Source organism: Solanum pennellii, chromosome 9 (assembly GCF_001406875.1).
Source record: "Solanum pennellii chromosome 9, SPENNV200".
NCBI classification, from domain to species: Eukaryota; Viridiplantae; Streptophyta; class Magnoliopsida; order Solanales; family Solanaceae; genus Solanum; species Solanum pennellii.
Genome location: NC_028645.1, coordinates 73,566,193 through 73,582,214, shown reverse-complemented (window position 1 = coordinate 73,582,214; position 16,022 = coordinate 73,566,193). Strand labels below are relative to the sequence as shown.

General features: G+C 33.0%; 1 protein-coding gene and 1 pseudogene across 1 annotated transcript; both read right to left on the bottom strand.

The window, feature by feature from the left end:
- Positions 1 to 430: 430 nt before the first annotated feature.
- On the bottom strand, positions 431 to 2,904 carry LOC107030382. The gene is made up of 4 exons (XM_027911992.1): positions 2,328 to 2,904; positions 1,682 to 2,230; positions 976 to 1,474; positions 431 to 874 (listed from the first exon to the last, which is right to left on the bottom strand). Exons 1-4 carry the CDS (start codon positions 2,900 to 2,902, stop codon positions 431 to 433), a joined length of 2,067 nt encoding a protein of 688 aa, XP_027767793.1. The 5' UTR covers positions 2,903 to 2,904.
- A 7,203-nt stretch (positions 2,905 to 10,107) lies between these two features.
- Positions 10,108 to 11,355, bottom strand: LOC107030381 (annotated as a pseudogene).
- Positions 11,356 to 16,022: the final 4,667 nt, after the last annotated feature.

Below are 16,022 nucleotides of genomic sequence, written 5' to 3'. Positions count from 1 at the left end.
ATATACAAATTCTATCTTATGGAATAAATATAAATGTACAAATTGCAAAAGATATATGTTGTTCAGGTTTTTATTTGTATATAGTATATAATAGCACTTATTCATTGTTTTTATTAAGAATTATATATGCATATTCAATATGTTGATTAAGGTTTTATTTGTATATAGGATAAAAGAGTTTTATTTTTATACGATCTACTTGTTTAGTGTTGAACATTTTATCATGTTGCGTGTATATATACAAATTTAATTTACGCATATTGAGTATAATATTTACTTTTGTAGGTCATACAACACACACATTAATGTACAACACATAACAAAATTAAGACGTAGTTTAAGTAATATAAGTATACAAAAACAAAGATTTCAATTAAGTCATAATGCATATAGTTTCAAATCAAATTTAATTAGGAAAAAACAATCAGCCTTAAATATCTTTTGGCTTATTTCTACATGAACGCCTATTGTGACCTGCCATTCCACATGTGCTACATGTATTTTTCCCCTTAATCCTCGATAACTCTCTTGCTGTTTTTTTCCGAGGCTTACCCTTTGGCCTGCCAGGAGGTCTTTTAAATTTTGGAGGTAATACGTCATCAGCAATAACGCTATTCGGAATCAACCATGCCTTTACATCCGGTAAAGGATGTATAGGCATATTATATGTCTTCAACATTGTCTTTGGTTTGTATAAATCCGAGCAATATTCATCTGGTGGTAGACTCTTCCATTTCAATACCGCCCAAGCATGTTCACAAGGTATTTCCTCGTACTGAAATCTTCCACAGATGCAAGTTTTTTCTTTTAGACAGACTACAAAATATCTCCCATCATCATTAACATTGTGCACATATTCCGTTGACGGTACAACCTGCTCATTTATAAATACAATTAATGAAATGATGTTCATACTAATATATACAACTAAATTTTGTCAACACTCCTAAATATATACTTATTCTTAAATATTACCGTCATACTTGTGCTCAATGCTTCATTGTCTGTTAGTATGTCATGGTATTTTCCAATCAATGATGTGAATGTGCAGGTTGCCTCCTTCTTGTAGTCATGATTCCACCTTCCAAATAATAGCCTTACCTCTTCGAGAAATTCAAAAATAGGCAATTCTCTAGCTGAAACAAGTGCTGCATTTATACTCTCAGCAATATTTGATGTCATGTGCCATCCTCTATGTACTTGTGCATAACAAAGAGCCCATTTTTCATATCCAGCTAAATCCAAATACTCTTTCACTCTTATATCTTCTTTTTCTACAGTATCCATTAACATATCAAATTCATTCTTTGTGCAAGCTTTTGCCATTGTATAGAATACACCAGATAACTTCTCATGAGATTTTCTAAACTTTTTCTGAACGTTATTCCATAAATGCCACATACAAGCATAGTGTGGGGCATTACTGTATACATTTGTAACAGCCTTTATAATGCTCTCATTTCTATCAGACACAACACACATGTTACTCCTCTCACCGTATGCTTCTTTAAGTTGCTCAAAAAACCAAGTCCACGCAGCATCATTTTCTGAATCGATAATACCATACGCAAGTGGAAATATATGTCCTACAATAATATCAAAATCATATATTAAATGTACATATACAACAGATTCACGTTTATACATATACATTATTACATATATATATATATATATACCTGCGCCATCTGTCGTGCTTGCTGCAACAAATGTACCATTATATGGACCTCTCAGATGACTACCATCCACCACGACTACTGGTCTACAATGATTGAATCCTTGGATAAATGTATTCAATGCAACAAATAGATACAAGAACTCATTATTCGTACTCTTTTTCATACGTATATGAGACCCCGGGTAAGTGATATCCATCATATACAAATATGCAGGTAACTTTGCATATGATGCAGCTGGTGTACCCCTCAAAGCTTTCAATGCTTTCTCCCTGGCCCTCCAAGCCTTCATATAGTTAACATCAACTCCTAGATCAATCTTAACATCCTTTCTTATATCAGCTGGTGTATATTTACGTTTATGATCTACAAATTTAGGTTTCACAATCCCTCCTATTAAATTGCTAGTTACATGTCTTTGCGAATAAACTCTATCTTTTAAAGGACATGTATGCTTTCGGTTGAATGCTCGAATTCTGAACATTCCAGATTTGTTGATATTAGAGGCCTTCATTAACCATTCACATCCTTTAGAAAAACATTCCAGAGTGTAACTGCATATAATTTTTAATATAGTATACAAATTTAGTTTACAATAGGCAATAAAAACATTTATACAGTTTAAAAGTCACTATTTGAGAGGCACACTACCTTATTGAATTTGACCGAGTAGTTTTATACTGAAATCTCTCTTTAATCGCATATCTTTCCATGACTGCTTTCAAAATTGATTTGTCCTTGTATACTTGATCAACCTCAACATGCTTATTAGATTCGTCTGAAATCACCCAAGTTGTATCAATCGATAAAAATGCAACATTTGTATCCTCCGGTTCAACAACAATCATATCATGACAATCATTTTCTGCAACAGTTGCCAACACCCCCATCTCTTTACACTGAGAAATCTGTCTATCACATGAATCCAAAATAGTTATACAAATAGGAAATTTGTTAAAATCAATGTTGGCCTTTTTTAGCATTACGTACACTCTGACACCCATGTCATTGTGTATAACCATTCGTTTATTGCTTTCTTCAACCTTGTACTCAATCTTCAAAGTCTTATTATTCATATCAACACCAATCTGTTTTGCAATAGTAGTATAAAAATCAAGAAACGTTGACTGTTCCTTAAAAACTACTCCCTCTATAGTATAATCAACGTAACAATTTGTATCGTCCCATTTTCCAGAATGCATAACCAAAATAGCTAATGAGCCCATTATCTGTACATTTAAGAAAAAGAATATTTATATATATTTCAAATAATTCAATGAGATCATATATACAATTAATACAACAATTTTTATACAATCAAATTATTGAAATTTTATACTGTTAGTATTTTTAATATACAAACACTACATCTACAATAGTGTATACTTCTTCCAAAAATAAATCGTATGACATAGAATTTTTATATTAGTATTCTTTTTAATATACAAAAACTACATCTACAATAATATATAATTCTATCAAAAATAAAACACATGATTTATGAATTTATACAATTATGAACACTGATATTAATATTGACGCATTCAAAATATACAAATACCGCGAAGCACATATACAATTACATGAACAGTATATAATTGTATATTGCAAATTTTCAGCTTAACAAAATCATATTTTGATTTTTTTTTTAAAAAAACAAACAATCGAAAACAATTCACAAATTCTAAAGGGAAAAACCAATAAACAAGAAATTTCATCGAATAAAAACTTACCTGTATTCGATTGACAAAATTGCTGAACTTCAAATTCACAAAGAGCAAAAAAAAAAATTATTTTTTTGTTTCAATGGCTGTATGAAATTTTTTTTTTGAATTTGAACGTTTGGCTTGAAAATAGGGACGTTTCCCTAAATTTGTGGCATTATCTTAATTTATTGTTACCATATTTAATGATTCAGTTACAAACAACTTTTTAAAATAGAATTGTATAAATAATAATAAAAAATTATATACAAAATTAAAGACACCTTTAATAACTTAACTATACCCATATTATGTAATTAGGTAAACTATACCCATATAATGTTATTTAATCTAATAAGTTTGCCATATATGAAATTTTCCCTTAAAAGAAAGGTATTTTTTAAGTCTTGAATTAAGTATTGGTGACAATGTTGACCAAAAATAGGTCAAGGAAATTTAAATAGTTGATTAAGTTAATTGGGGACTCAATTAATATGTTCAAAAACTTATAATCTTTTTTTTTTTTAAAAAAAAACAACGTAACCCCACACACTAAACAAAAAAACTTTTCACTCCCTCTCTCTCCTCAAACACTTTCTTATCAAACGGGTTCTCCTCTCTCGGTTGCAACAATATTTTCTCAAAATTGAAGTTGCTTCGTTCTTCCAACCAGTTTCTCCGACAACATTCAACTTCCGACGCCTATTCATCTATTCTAACCAGCCAAGAGAACATTGATTTGCGGGTAAAGCTTTACTTTTTTGAAAAAAAAATAGGATTTTTAGTTCATTTGTTTTAAAGAAATACTGGAATGAACAAATCGTTGTAGGTGTTTTTCGTTAAAAATTTAGAGCTTTTTAGTTTAAGTTTTATCTATTGATTTCATTCGTTTTAGTATTATGATGAAATATTAATAATGGTGGATTCTTGGATGAAACCCAATCACGGCAAAATGGACATTGAGGATTATATAGCTCGCTTTACTATTTTAATGGGATATTGAGGTGTAGTTCTTGTTTCTTTTTTTATTAACAGCATGTTGCAATATATAGATGAAAGTTGATGAAAGTTTTTGGTAATAGACACGAGTGTCTCTTTAGAATATCATTGTTCATATGTGATGATGTTGGTGTGGCCCTGCAAAGAGAAAATTTCTCAGGATGTTAACTATTCCGTATATGTAGGCCTGGCTTTGTCAATGTCATGGATGGAATGACAATTGCTGCAATTTTTTTTCAGCTTTGATAGCTGATATAGTGCAATTTTTATGCTAATTTGTGCATTTTTTGGTGCTGTCTGATGCATTTTTCTGCTAATTTGTCCTAATCTGGTGATTAGTTAAACTTTTGTATATAGTTTGTTATGTGTTACTTTTCATCTCCGACTAATTAATTGTCTCTAGTTTAAGCAACAACAATCATACCTCAGTTTTAACAAATGACTAAAACTTCATCATTTGCTACTGATTTACTTACGTCCAACAAATGACCTATTTGTTGCAATAAATAGGTCATTTGTTGAACGAAAACTCAATCATTTGCTACTGATTTACTTACGTTCAACAAATGACCTATTTGTTGCAACAAATAGATCATTTGTTGGACGAAATCTCAACCGTTTGCTGCTTTTTGTGAAGAAGTCTCTTGATGCTCTTACTAGTGCTGTTAAGGAATTGATATCTAAGAGAGGTGTTATTCCATCAAGAAGAATTTTGGAGCCATTCACACCATAAAAAAATTAAGAGAAGAAAAAAAAATTAATTTCCAAGATATTACCAAGTATGAACAAGAGACAACAAATTGCAACTACTCCTATTCCTTGTAGTGTTGAGTCATCTTCATGAGCCATAGAAGAGCAGCAAAAGTTGTAGAAGGTATGGGCTGCTGAAGTCGTATTTTGTAAGTTGAAGAACCTAATATGAATTGTAATTGATGAAGACTTGTCATATTTACTTAATTGTATTTGTAATTACTGATGACAATATTTTATATTTAATAGATGTTCAGTTATGTTATCACGAATTTCATTATATTCTTAGATTTTCAAAATGTTAAATTATATGTGTCATCTATTGCAACAAATAATACAAATTAGACAGTTGTGTAACAAATTTATATATTTGTTGCAACAGATGAATCATCCATTGCAACAGATAAGCATATATTGGTCATCTATTGCAAACAAATAATACAATTTAGACATTTGTTGTAACAAGTGGGTTATCTATTGTAACAAATAATGCATTGAGATTATAACTAAATTTATAATTGAAAGGTAATTATAATAAATAACTTTATTATCACTAATTATGAGTTAATGAAGCATTTCATATCAAAATAATCGATTAATCACTTTATTTAAAATGAATACAGTTAGTTGATCATGTAATTATTCTAGAATACATTGAAAATGTAATTGAACTCATTAAATTAAAAGGTAATTATAATTAAATAACTTTATTTATCACTAATTATGGGGTAATGAAGCATTTAATATCAAAATAATCAATTGATCACTTTATTTAAGACGAATACAATTAGTTAATCATGTAATTACTCCACAATACATTAAAAATGTAATTGAACATATTCATTAAAAGGTAACTATAATTAAATAACTTTATTTATCACTAATTATGGATTAATGAAGCACTTTATATCAAAATAATCAATTGATCACTTTATTTAAGACGAATTCTGTTAGTTGATCAGGTAATTACTCCACAATACATTGAAAATGTAATTGAACTTATTAAATAAAAGGTAATTATAATTAAATAACTTTATTTATCACTAATTATGGCCTAATGAAGTATTTCACATCAAAATAATCAATTGATTACTTTATTTAAGACGAACACAGTTAGTTGATCATGTAATTACTCTACAATACATTGAAAATGTAATTGAACTTATTAATTAAAAAGTAATTATAATTAAATAACTTTATTTATCACTAATTATGGATTAATGAAGCATTTCATATCAAATATACATAGAGTCGATTGAAAATGATCGAACATATATGCTCATCGGACGCTCATATGTTGCAACAGATGAGCATATATACTTGATTATTTCCAATGGATGGGTTATCTATTGCAACAAATAATACATATTAGAAATTTGTTGTAATAGATTCCTATAATTGTTGCACATATGATTATATTTATTTGATTATTTTCAATAGATGGATTATCTATTGTAACAAATAATGCAATAGATAATTCATGTAATGCAAACTTTGTTGCAACGTATGACCATAATTAACCAAAATGAGTTAAAATTATCACATTCATAACTAAGTACAAAATAACTATTTCACTATTATAATAATTATGGAGCATTTCGACCGGGACATATTGTTCTCTTGTGTCCAATATTTTTACATATTGAACACTTATTTTTTCTTGTTGGAAATGATTCCCCGACTCCATGTCTCCTCTTCGTTCCCCTTTTTCCCGATTGGCCTGGTACTGTAACATGTATTCAACAGGTAAGTCATTTCTTGCAACAAATAAGTCGTCTGATGCGACAAATGACTCATATGTTGCAATAATTGACTCATCTGCTGTGATAAGCTTCTAGTTCTTTTCCCTGCTTGCGTGATACTGTAATATATATTCAACGGGTAAGCCCTCTGTTGCAACAAATGAGTCATTTGGTGCAACAGATGACTCATCGATTGCAATAAATGACTCATATGTTGGGACAAGCTTCTGATTTGTCTCAGCTTGACATGGTACGGTAATATGTATCCAACAAGAAATCTATCCGTTGCAGCAGATGACTTACCTATTGGATACGCGACTGTAAATTTTTGAAGAAACACTCCAACTACCAAAACAAAAAATTAGGGTAAAAATTATTAATTTACGCACCAAAATCACCTATAATGTAATGCCCAATGATATATGGATGTAAATTGGTCTAATAGCAGTACAATTTGAATATCAACAGAAGAAGAAAAAATGATGAATAACCAGAAGAAGATGGTGATGAACAAGAAGAAGAATAATGAAGATGGATAAGAAGAATGAAGAAGAAGAGCAGCAACAATGGTCCCTAACAATGGAAGAATAAGCAAGAGAGAAAAAGGGGAAAAGGGAGTCGTTAGTATCCCCCTCCCCTCCCCAATTTCTTATTATTTTGGATTTTAAAATGAGATGAACTAAAGTGTAAAATAAAAAAAATTAGGGATAAACAATTCAACTCCTTAATTCTTAATTTAAAAATTGTCACCCCTACTCAATATTTAAGACTTGAGTCACCAATCCCTCATTTTGAAATTTTTTTGTAACCCTTAATTCATTGTCCCTAGAGTCCTTCCAACGAAGAATTGAATAAAAAAGTTGATGAGTATATGATCCATTATTTAGAGTGAGAATATGGTGAAAATCTATGTTTAATCATATACCATACAATAATTTACCATCTTTAAGATTAATTAAAAAGTCTCTACATTTTTTTTTCTTTCAAAAGTGTGCATTTTCGCTAAGATTGTGGTCACCCAACTACTTTGCAACTTTCTACTACAAGCTACCATCTATTGATGTAGTAGATGGAATCGTTTCTCTCTTCACTTTCTTCACATAAATCCTAGATGACATAAATTTGATCAAGTCGAAATCAATATAAATATCAAATAACAATTTAGAAAATCTTAGGTTAAACAACATATTTATCAGTGAAGACAAGAAAGTTTGTAAGTGTAGATGACTATTTGTACTTAAAATTTCAGTCGAGGGTTTAAAGCCAGTTAAGTCAATAGCATATTTCTTTCTTATGACTCGCTTACTTGATTATGTTGTACCTCTTCCTTTGCTAACTCTATCACTCACCTCCTATCTCTTAAAGCTTTACATTTGATAACCCCCTGGCCACTGGACGATTGGAGTAGAAAGGGGGATGCCTTTTAATTAAGCAAAGAATACGTCGAAACTAGACCGAAGATTCCGTCTAATAGAGTTCAATTCCTGTTCTCAACGCATGAACAATATGAGCTCGAAGTTTTCTTAGTAATTTTTGAAACTTCTTCATAGTGGCTCCCTTACATCCATCATCCAAGATAAAACCTCAAAGTGACTATTTCATTTTATGTCATCCATCCCTCGTCCCAGATAGAACCTCAAAGTGACTTTTTCATTTTATTTGATCAATATCTCAGTTACATTCATTTAGTATCCCTTTGGTGTTATTGACATAACATATGTCATATTCTAGTCTATCTCTTTCGGTGCTAGGCGAGGTTTATGATAATTGACATAACATATGTCATATATGTATTTTGGTGCTACACATTATAGAAAATGTAAATTGCAATAACAAAATCAAGCCATTTTCACTTAGCATCAAACTAGAAGAGTCCTCCAAGGATGGAGAGCAGATAAAGTAAAACACATGAAATTCTAGTCAGTTAACTTTAGTAGCTAAAAAACTTCAGCAGCAGAAGCCTCACAGGCCTAATTAAATATGAATCCACCATGATATAACATATTCTTGCTTTAGTGTCGCGCATTTTGAGCTGGAAGCTTTCTCAGATTAAATGCATATTCAATCCTGTGAATCAAGACACCAACATTGATAGTTTGCTCTGGATATTGCTAAGAGCTCCTCTATTGTCATTCTCTCGTGTGCCACGGATTTCCATGGATTAGAGCAACCGATAAAGAGTTGAACTGGTGAAATTGAAACCCAAACCATTGGGTGGTCCTGTGAGCACATCCTCTTGTACAACCGTATCGCAGACACTGCATCTTGGTAAGGATCATGAAAACCAACTTGGATGTCATATCTGTTTAAGGTCAAAAGTTTCGATCAACATAGCACACAAGTGTAATAAACACAGTTGAAGCAAATAACTACTAAGCCAGCCACCTATTCAAGCTCCAAGAAAACAACAGTGACTGAACATTTTAAAATACAAGGCACAATGAGAATGTAATGGATAAACTTGACAGACAAAAACACAAGAGAAGATCATGAGACTGAGCAAGTAACTTGCCCTAGATAAGTCTTGGTTAGATATTTCAAGAGTGGCTGACAAAGTTGGTCTTCATCAGGGGGCGATATGTTGCAATATCTGTGCATAGAACAAAGGCAGGACATGAATAAAGGAATGCATCTCCAAAGCATACACGTATAACGTCTCCATATACCCAACTTCACAGACAAATACAGAGAAGGCAACACAACCTGCAATGGGAGCTTCTGTACATGCTCGTAGATCAAGTTTACATAACCACCATACTGTTATTTTCTCCCACACAAGGAAGAAAATGAACACATTTACTAGATTTCGACCTTGACTTTTTACAAATATATTCATATTTTACTATATGCCAATGTCTTGAAATACTTCTACAGGAACTACACATAAAATCGAAACACACATTACCACCGAATCTGAGGAGTCGCAGTTTCAGTAACTCTGACCTAATAAGCATAAATGTTCCACCCACAACAATAGTCAACCATAAGATACTCTCTTTTTCTTTTTAATAGCGGTGTTGTCTAGGCCAAATTGCACACACCTTGACTATTCCACTGGATAATTAAGTACTCTTAAAAGAAGCATGTTATGTCAAAATTATGGCAAATATAACCATTCATGTTAATGCATGGCAGTGAATGGATACACATAATACACCCGTGATCTGGACATAATACAGGATTTATGGTTCATAGAAAATTATTCTCATTTATTAGAAAGAAAAAATAAAAATAAAATTACCTTAAAAGATGATAAGGATAAGATATCTTCAAGCAATGCAGGTGTTTCTCAAGGTTATGGCCCACAAGTGCTCTACGAATTGACACTACACTGTAAAAAATCTACTGATCATTCTCTCCCGGACTTTATTCTAAGGCATGACATCTTGTAGATTTTCTTCTGTTATACCAGTAATTTCATACCTGGCACACAATGATGAGGAAATATGAAAATGTGTGATACCAAAAGCATCCACTTACACTAAAAATAGATATGTTTATTGCCAGCAGATACCTGTAATCAATCACAGGAGTCTGAGGTAGAACATAAGTGTGAAAAATAATCTTCTCATCTTCATCAACTATGCATACCCTTGCGCAAAGATCTTCTGAGCAATCACCTCCAACCATTTCACAATCTATGGCAACTACGTCCTGGCCTCTAATGTTGTCCATTTCGTCTTCTGAATGATATATCTCCAGTACTGTCTCTTGCAACAATTATACATACACATTACAACAACTAACACATACATCTACACTATCCTAAGTGTAACTGATTCTTGTGAATGCATTGAGGAAAAAAATTCATCAACTCACAAAGGGTTGAGGAGTAGTAAGATGACATGTTTCCTTGTGCTTGTTGAGAGAGTCTACACTGCTAGAGATTTTCAGACACAAAATGCAGCCTCTTTCAGCAAAGATGCTTGAACCGTTCACTGTGACCAATGGACCTGAATATTAAAGTGAAAAGGCAACTTCGAGATCATTTACATGTAAAAAAACATTGATTGTCTAAGCACAAAAACTTACCAGCAATGTGCTCCCTTCGTGATTCAAATGATTTGTAATATTTGTTACACACACCACATGTAGGGTCATGAACCGAATGATGAGATGTTTGCAGATGTTCAATAGTATGCTCCTTCCGCTTGAACTACGTGTAACAAGCTGGACATTGGTGTCTGACATCACATAAGCAAGTTGTTATGCCTTCAAATAAAGAGCAAATAAAGTTTTGTACTTTTGAGGATTCAATATGGGGCTGGAGGAGTAATATCAACACATTCAGTAGACGGCAACAGATTAGTTCAATTCAGTACTCGTACTAGTCCAACCACTTACATGTTGAGTCCAGAAGTCTATGAACATAGGAAGAACAACCAGCTCTGTTTCAGATGTGGATATACGTATGATCCAGGGAATAAATGTAAGAATAGGCAGCTGAATTGCATCAAGGGAAGCAATAAGATGAGCAAGTGGCATGGACAACACCTATTGAAACTACTGAAATAGTTGAGGAGCAAGCCCTAATTGATGTGGTTATTGAAGTGGAAATCCAACAAGAGCGCAATTGGATATTTGTCCGAGTGCCTTGGCTGGCAATCACAATAGGGTGAATACCATTTTTGTAAGGGGAATAGCTAAGAATAGAAATATAACTGTTGGTGGATTCCGGAAGCACTCATAGCTTTATTGACTCCTAAATTGTGATAAAAACTGATTATGTGGCAACTTATAGCTCTCCTAGAAAGGTCATTGTTGTTGATGGTAACTGTATGTTGTGTACATTTACATGTACTAGTTTCAACTGGAAAATGGAAGGGAAATCATTCAGAGAAGATCTAAGGATTATCAAGTTGGGAGGGTGTGATATAGTCCTAGAAAATGACTAGATGAAAAAATACACCCACCAAGTTTGACCATGAAAAGAGGAGTGTTACTATTGGCAAGAAGGCCAATAAAGTGGTGTTGCATGCTATTCCAGAAGGGGGAGGTATTCACATGATTAACAGTGGTACAATGGGAAACTGATCACGAAGGGTCAGACTTTGATGGCTCACTTGTTCTTTACTGAGTAGTAAACCATTGAAGAACCAATAAGAGTGGTGTTGCAACAATTTGAGGATATCTTTACTGAATCTAATGGTTTGCCACTAGTGAGGAGTTTAGACTACTCAATTCCATTGAAGTCTTACAGGTACAATTATTGAATCTAAATGTTTGCAACAATTTGAGGATATCATTGCATGTTAGCTTAAGGCCTTACAGGTACAATTACTTTCAAAAAGAGGAGCTAGAGAAACAAGTGAAGGATATATCATCACATGGGTATTATTCAAGCCGATTCAATTGCCTTTTTCTTCAGCTGCATTGTTAGTGAAAAATAAGGATGAACTTGAAGGTTTTGTGTGGCTTGAATGAGGCTACGATGAAAGACAAAGTATCCATACCCATTGTAGATAACCTATTAGATGAGTTACATGGTTCAATGATATTTTCAAAGGTTGATTTAAGAGCTGGTTATAATCAGATTAGAATGAAATATGATGATGTGTTGAAGATAAACATTCAGAACTCATATGGGGCACTATGAGTTTAGAGTGACGCCATTTGGGTTTACCAGTGCCCCAACCACATTCCAAGCTCTGATGAACTCGGTATTTCAACCCTTTCTCAGGAAATTTGTGCTAGTTTTCTTTGATGATATCTTAATATACACTCAACCTCTTAAGGACCATGTGAAACATGCTACTACTATTTTTATTATGTTGAGGGACCATCCACTTTTTGCTAAGAGATCCAAATATTCATTTGGTCAATCCAAGGTTGAATATCTTAGTTATGTCATTAGTGCTCTTGGGCTAACTACTGATCCTGAAAAGGTAGTGGCTATGGTGCAGTGACCTAGGCCCTCTTCCTTGAGAGCTTTTAGGGGATTCTTAGGACTGATTAGATACTACAGGAAGTATGTGGCCAATTATAGTATAATATGTAGATCATTCACTAACCTTCTCAAAAGGACAATTTTAATTGGAGTGGTGAGGCTAAAACTGCTTTCTTTGAAGGAAGTTATGTCTAACACCCTAGTCCTTACCCTACTGAATTATTTTCAAGAATACATAATTGAAACAAATGCAAGCCACTCAGGAATTGGTGCAGTTTATGCAAAAGGGGAGGCCGGTGGCCTATTTTAGCAAAGTATTGGCTAAGAAGCTTAGGGGCAGGTCCATTAATGACAAGGAGTACATGCAATTGCTTAGTTCCATAGACAAGTAGAGGTACTACTTACGGTATAAGCATTTTGTGGTATGTGAAATATTTGTTTGATCGGAGAGTTACTTCAGCAATCCATAAAAAAAAAGGGCTTACCAAGTTGTTAGGCTTAGGCTATGAAGTTAAGTTCAAGTGAAGGGCTGAGAACAAAGTTGTTAATGCTCTTTCCAGACAATTTGAAGGGGTGCAAGAAGAAGAAACATTTTCCTTGCATACTAAATTACAAGCTATTAGATCAGCAGTTCCAACTTGGGTGCAAGACATCACAACCACTTATGGAGGTGACACTTTTGCTTCCGATCTTATTGCTCAGCTAATGGTAGACTTAAAAGGTCCTAATCTCTGGCACTATCAATCTGGGATCTTGAGGTAGAAAGGAAAAATCTATGTGAAATTTATTGGCACACTAACTCTCTTTCAATTGAGCTGATCACCTCCCTTCGCTAGTTAGAGTTGTGCTCTTCCTGAGCAGCTTGCGTGCGCTGTTGGCGGAGCTAACTACTACAAGTTTTTCATAGCTCACCATTAGAAGGACATCTGGTTAGTTAGGCACACCTAAGAGGTTATCTTAGGTTTTTTTATTGGCCTCTTATGAAACAAATGATACTCAAATATGTAGCACAATATGATATCTGTCAGAGGAGTAAGAATGAGAATATAGTATATTCTGGTGTTCTTCAACCACAACCTATTTCCAACCAAGCATGGGCTCATCCTTATACTGCAACTATTATGGGTTTTATAGGAGGGGTTGCCTCGGTCTTAAGGAAAAGGGTTCACAAAATTAGCACATTTCATAGCCATAACTCATCCTTATACTACAACTATTATGCGTGATATGTTTTGGACGACGGTTCAAACCTTGCATAGTACCCCTACATCTAAAGTCATTGATAGAAACAAGGTGTTCCTCAACAATTTTGGAAAGCTTTGTTCAAACTAAGGGGAATCAAATTTTCCTATAGTACTTACCACCCCTAGACAGATGATCAAAGAAAGAGCGTGAATAGGTGTATTGGAACTTATTTGAGGTGTATGACTAGCAACAAATCTATAAACTGGAAAAGGTAGTTCTACTTTGCTGAATAGTGGTACAACACCAACTTCCATAATAGTCTCCAAAGCACCCCTTTTGAAACTTTTTATGGTTATTCACCACCTCACTTGTCTATTGGGCTTCTCTTAGACACTGTGGTGTCTTCTACTGAAGATGTGATTATGCACCAACAATAAATACAATAGCTATTAAAGGACAATCTCCACAAGACTCAGGAGAGGACGACGTATTTTGTAGATCAATGAAGGACCAAAAGGAAGTACCAAGTAGGTGAAATGGCGTGTCTGAAGTTGAAACCCTACTGTCAAACTTCCTTAGCTCAGGGGAATAACCTTAAGTTGAGCTGAAAATATTATAGGCCTTATCGGGTAATCAGCAAAATTGGACTATTTGCTTAAAAGTTACAAGCTAGCTATTCCACCAACTTCCAAGTTGTACGCATCCTGTCTTTCATGTTTCACTTTTGAAGAAAAAGGATGGGTCTAGAGTGGTGGTTTAATCAACACTGGTTATGACTAATGCTGATTGAAAGTTGCTTAATGAGCTTGAAGGGCGACGATGTTGCCAACTCGGACTAGGTGGTTATAAGGCTAAAAAACATAAGAGAGAAAAATTAACGAATAATTGTTCTTTTATCATTTCTCCTCTCTTTCTAGATTTCTTCCTTCTTCTCTCTCAGTCTAAATTCCTCTTCTTCTTATCTTTTACTGCAGATTTCAAGCTCATCTACGACATCCCAATATAGTAGTTCAATTTAGTATTCATATTTTCACTCTTAGTTGTAGTAGTCCCAATAAGGTTGTTGTTTGATTTTATTCTTAGTTTAGATCTTGATACAAACTAAATCAAAATTCTACCCCCTCACATAGCGGAGGCAAAATCAAACTCAATTCACTAATCCTTCCAAGTTGGGCCAGGTTATCGATCAACCAATTGAAAATTGAGTTGATATGTAGTTCAAATGACTCCTGAGAAATTATGTCAAAATAATTTTTTTTTTAAAAAAAAATACTCCCTCTGTCCCTATTTACTTGTCCATATTTCTTTTTATATCTGTCCTTATTTAATTGTCCATTTTAACAAATCAAGAAAGGACAACAATTTTTTCCTAATATGCTTTTATTTAATTCTAGAAAAATTCTAGTACTACTAAGTTGTAATGCATGTTTTTTGGAACCAGAAATACATTTATTATACTTGGGAGTTGCATAATATTTTACGTTAAGGGTAAAATTGTAACTAACCTATGATAATCATTGGTGCCTTAATATGTGTGTCACTTCTAAAGTGGACAACTAAATAGGGACAGAGAGATTATTATTTTAGTTGATATAGCCATAACGATTAAAAAAAGTTATTGGATACTTAAAAGTCATGAAAAAAACGACAACAAAAACAACAAGAAACAAAGTGAAATTACACAAAGTGAGATTTGGAGGAAAACTTATAAAAAGGACAAATAAAACAATTCAAACTTAATAAGAATGGGATGAATTGGGTTATAATTCGCATTTTAGCCCTTTTGTCACTTCTGCCTCACATGTAGAACACTTTAGTTCAGTGTTGCAAGATTATGGGTGTGTTAAGTATGAAGGAAAATGTTTTTCCTGGAAAAACAAATAGATCTATGGCTTAGTTTTTCATGTTTGGTTGTTGAGTAAAATATATTTTTAGGAAATGATTTTAGTGTTTGATTTATGAATGAAAAAATATTTTTGAGAAATATCTTTTATTTTTACTAGAGTAGAAAATAATTTTTAAAATTAAAAATATTCTTTTAAAAAAATGAATTTTTTAGGGGTGGGGGATGGGGGTAGGG

What these genes read in the sequence shown, in the direction of transcription:
- LOC107030382 (XM_027911992.1), bottom strand. Translation starts at nt 2,902, where the DNA reads ATGGGCTCATTAGCTATTTTGGTTATGCATTCTGGAAAATGGGACGAT. An exon ending in GCAAGCACGACAGATGGCGC is followed by an intron (nt 1,475 to 1,681) that starts AGGTATATATAT and finishes TAACATGTGTGT; the next exon opens with TGTGTCTGATAGAAATGAGA. An exon ending in CATTGAGCACAAGTATGACG is followed by an intron (nt 875 to 975) that starts GTAATATTTAAG and finishes ATAAATGAGCAG; the next exon opens with GTTGTACCGTCAACGGAATA.